We start from the raw sequence: 4,844 nt of genomic DNA on the forward strand, positions 1-4,844 counted from the left end.
ATAATAAAAATAAAAAAAAGAAGAAAAGAACACTACAAGAAAAATGTTATTTACATACGGATTATTATATACGGATTTTGATCCGTAGATAAAAATTTTATTATATACGAATTTTATATATGGATAAATTAAATATGGATTTTTCCGTATATAATAATAAAAATATTTATATACGAATTTTTTGTATATAAAATTGGTATGTAATGATAACGTTTTTTGGCGAAAATTTTACCAAAATAAATCCATGTATAAATTCAGTACGTAATTAGGTTCTCTAGTTATATACGGATTTTATAATAAATAATAAAAAAAATTAAAAAACTAAACCTAGAAAACGTAAGAGTCAGAATCAATACTCCAAATTTCTCTTCGACTCCTTCTTCCCTCTCGTCGAGCCATCGAGCCCCTCTTCTTCCTCACGAGCTCTTGTTCTTCCCTCTCATCGAACCATTTTTATCCATCCCTTCTTTTCTAGCCTCCATTGAAATCCTAACCTCCACTGCAAACGCCTCTTTCGTGTTACCCTCTCCTCGAACCCTAGCCGCTACCCCGTGCTCCATTACAAGGTTGAGGGGACTAGAGACCGCTCCACCAGTCATGCCTCCTCGTTGGCTCTCCCCTTGGAACCCTAACTCATTCTTAGACTCACGTGGAGACGACTGGAATGGTAGCGTCGAAGTCTCGCTCACGCTCACTCAAAGAGAAGAAGTTCGTCCATTCTTCTCGTGTTCACTCACCTTCTCCGGAGAGTTATTCTTTCAATCGGTAAGTTTCTTCGTTCAAACCTTCTTCTTTGCTCGTCCCCTAAATCCCTAAATCCAAGTCCATAAATCCCTATCTTCTCTGTTGAGATTGATGCAAAATGGTCCGTTGTGGGGTTTGCGCAAAGATTCACCGAATATATTCTTTTGTTCTTGAATATGTAGTTGATTTTGATGCATAGAGCTTCTGAAATGTGAAAGACGGTGATGGAATTATTCCTAGGCCAAACCATGGAAGTGAGAGTGCAAAAGAAGAAGAGAGAGACCGGAGAGTGGGTCGCCGTTGATGCCAAGACCAAACCCCTCTTGGAGCTCCAAACCCCTTTTGTTGATTTGAACTTAGAATACAGATGTTCACTTCAATACTTAAGTATTTGTGGTTTGATCATATATATATTTGCAGGTTGAAGGTGAGGTCCAGCGATTAAATGTTGCAAAGTCAGTAAGATGAAACATTTGATGTTTAAGAGGCAGAATGAGCTTAAAGAATTTTACAGAGGAGTTCACATGGATTTCGATAGTGAATTTGCAAGACAGATTTTGACTAGTCTCATTGAATGTGGTACAAAACTTGTCCTATTATCTCCTTTATATAGTTTTTAAATCTCTCTTTCTTTATATCGCCCAGCATAGGCTTCAGGACCATAATGACTGAACCTTGTGATGTAAGGATTAGGTTAATGAGGCTTTAAAGAGAAAGAGTGGAGACAATTTGTTTGCAGTTGTGATTTGCTTCCAGCAGCAACTTCCTTGCAACTTAGTGGCCCCTCGCTCTAGAGTGCACCGGAGCTTCTCTACTTATGGTTTGAAGGAATTACAGAGTTTCCTTGATAACTTGGGTAATTGAGTTCCCTCAATTTTCTTCTTTTTGAGGATTAAGATTCATTTGTAAGTGTAGGTGTAGTATGCTTGAGAGAAAACTTTGACTATAACATATGCCATCTAGTCGACATTTAATTTAGTTCTTGGATGTTTACAATCACTGCCACTGTCTCTAAATCATTCTTGTTATATTTCTACATAATCAGTACGCATGGTTATGTGATGCATTTCAACAATCTTGTTCTTTTTAATAGGAGTATTACATGGTTCAGATAAACTTTTATGTAAAACAGATCATTTTTTAATTTCATCTTGCTTATCATGTTTAAGTTTTTTGTATACATTACATTATTAGTTCTAAGACATCCTCATAAGAGAACTTTATGGCTTGTATAACTTCACTCTGATGTTGGTTCTTTCAACACTCTGCTTGGCATGGGAATAGGTAGCTGCACCGAACATGGCATGGACCTTTCGGGTTCTCCTTCCTCCGTGCTTAGTCTCTTTTTGTGTTCTCCTTCCTCTCTATTTGTTAAGGTACACAACCATGGAATCTTATTCTTCTCTTACCAAATTGTATCCCTTTAGTTTTGTTCTCATCTTGTATATTTGTTGTCTCTGCTTCCATTTTTATATCACTAGCGTTACTATTTAATGTGATCATTATATGTGATAATAATAAACAACATTTCCACATGAGGTTGGAGATGTATGAAGTGGTGCGAAGATGCAACTTATATCTGCACTCATAAGATAGGTGGGAATGGACACGTTAATTTTCTAATTAGGCAGATGGTCCAAACATCCTGAAACAAGTTATAGTTTAGTGATCTATAGCACTTGATACTTAACTTTGTCTGCTTGCAGTTATGGGTATAAAACTTTTTATTTGTAAACAACACAAATAGTTCAGACATTTAAAGTAAACCTGAATTTAACAGTAGTGCCTCAAAGTGAAACAAGGTTAGTATGATTGTATATCTGGTATAATTGGATAAGGTATGATTGTATATCTGGTATAATTGGATAAGGTATGATTGTATATCTGGTATAATTGGATAAGGTATGATTGTATTTATTTTTGGTCTAATAGAAGGATAAATGAATGGGGTTCTGGTGTTAATAAACTCTTGCAATTTTTATTTTAATGAATATTAAAATGACAATTTGCTCCTCTGATAAATACTAAATTGATTCTGATGTTAATAACTTTAACTACTTTATAAATTTTTGCTATTTTTGTTATTATATCACGCATTACTATATTATAAAATTGTGACTTATAAATACTTAATTTGAAAATTTATTTTCTCTTATGGTGTGACAGGATATAATTCATTACTAGCAAAAAATAAATAATAATTTATACTAATAGTCATTCAAGACATGAATTGCATACTAGGTAGTAATTACTAGTTTCTAAACCATTTTCATGTGGGCCATTCCAATAGAACGTTCAGTAAAGAATAATAATTTTATTCAATTACTTTTTTACAGTAATGATTTCACCATTTGGAAGGATGCTTGGCTAATACTTTGATAATGTTAATTAGTGTCCTTACAAGTGAAAGGATTCCTTGTCAAGATATTTTCTACACACGGTTTTACTTTATCAATCCCCATCTCATTCGATTTTTCTAGGCATTCCATGGCTCCCACTTTTATCTATTATTGTTTTTAATAAATTTACAAGTCATGGCATATAGGCAAAAATGACTTCAATAACTCCACCCCTGTGCATAACCTCATTAAATGTTTACTAATTTCCATTTAAAAGTGTTATTTCTATTTATGTACCTTGATTATCTATGATTCTATATATTTCTAGTCCATTTGTGTTTGTTAATTAAAAGTTTTTATTGAGTATTCCAGTCTTATCGGTATCAAGTCAGGTTACTAATTTGTGGTTTTATTTACTATCTACAAAAGAAAAGATGAACCAGGGCCATAAAAAATTTGCCAAAACATATATTGTATTGTCATTCTTTAAATATTTTGACAAGATAGGATTGCTAGCAAGGGTAAGAATGTTGCGGGAATGAATAGACATGCTGGGCAACATGGAATTAGAAATAATACGTTTTCTTGACATTTCACAGGCAGAATTGAATATGCAAGATCTTAAAAGTGTCCTAGTGCATAATCTTTTGGTAAGTTATTTCTTTTTTTTATCCTATGATAATATATTATGAGCATGGATACAAAAGCTTACATGTTTCTCTAATTTGTATACATTCTCAAATCTTGCTTGTGTAATTTGATTAATGTTTAACTGGTACATTGAATTCTTTGTCACAACATCATCTTCTTTTAAACAAAGTTGGTAGACTAATTATATGGTTAATAGTTTGTGTTAATCAAGCTTGTGGTTAAACCTGCTTTGTAACAGGGCCAAGGTTTTTCAATCTATATCTATCAATATATATAATTAATTCTAGTTGTTCTGATAAACACAATTTTTTTAAGGTATGAGCAAAGCATAGATAAGATTAACGGTTATATTTTTTTTCCTATAAGTTTAAAAACTCTTACTAAGTCTACCAAGTACAATAACTAGATAAACTTTTATTATTAATGAGTAGTGTAAACATTTCTAATAGTGTTAAATGATGTGTTACTCTCAGGAGAAGAGCATGGTGGAAAGAATGAGAAGTGTTCCTCAGCAAAAGTTTTCGAACTTGGCTTCACATTTTTGCAACAATGGCAGGCATTGCCACAAGGCCTTTACAATCAAATGCATCATCATCAAGACTTTTCTATACACTTGGTAAATCTTGTACTCAACAATACAAGAATTGAAGATTTTCTCTATTTGGGGTTTAGAGCCATTGCCTTGATGATAAATGACTAGTTAGTGGTGTTTCAAACACTGGTGGAACAATTCTTAGATAGTTTTTCACATATAACTAATTGTATAAGTAGTTTAATTTACTATTACATTTGCCATATTATGAATTGTACTATTTATTTATGACTATTATACATTTTATAAATTTAATTCACAGTCATGATTTTGTAATATTATAATATATTTGACTTTTAAATGTGAAAGACTTGTGTAATATGATCTTTGACTGAATGAATGGTGTAATACTATAATGGATTAAACAAACATCACATTTTAATAAAAACTGACAGATATTTGGTATTATTTTTTTACAATTTGGCAGTTTTATTTTATTTTTATCAGTATATGAAACTATTAGTTATTGGATATAGATGTGAGATCATTTAATTTTTTTTTATAAAATTAGTTATATA

At 32.1% G+C, this 4,844-nt stretch overlaps 1 protein-coding gene across 1 annotated transcript; it reads left to right on the top strand.

The window, feature by feature from the left end:
- The first annotated feature begins 317 nt into the window (after positions 1 to 317).
- On the top strand, positions 318 to 4,602 carry LOC148204380 (uncharacterized). Its single transcript, XM_088091446.1, has 5 exons — positions 318 to 765; positions 927 to 1,323; positions 2,029 to 2,120; positions 3,683 to 3,733; positions 4,208 to 4,602. The coding sequence occupies exons 2-5, from the start codon at positions 1,209 to 1,211 to the stop codon at positions 4,352 to 4,354; spliced, it is 405 nt and encodes a 134-aa protein (XP_087947572.1). The 5' UTR covers positions 318 to 765; positions 927 to 1,208; the 3' UTR covers positions 4,355 to 4,602.
- Positions 4,603 to 4,844: the final 242 nt, after the last annotated feature.

The sequence above is a fragment of the Vigna umbellata genome, chromosome 1 (genome assembly GCF_029865625.1).
Source record: "Vigna umbellata cultivar VRB3 chromosome 1, Vumbellata_1.0, whole genome shotgun sequence".
In the NCBI taxonomy this organism is placed as follows: Eukaryota; Viridiplantae; Streptophyta; class Magnoliopsida; order Fabales; family Fabaceae; genus Vigna; species Vigna umbellata.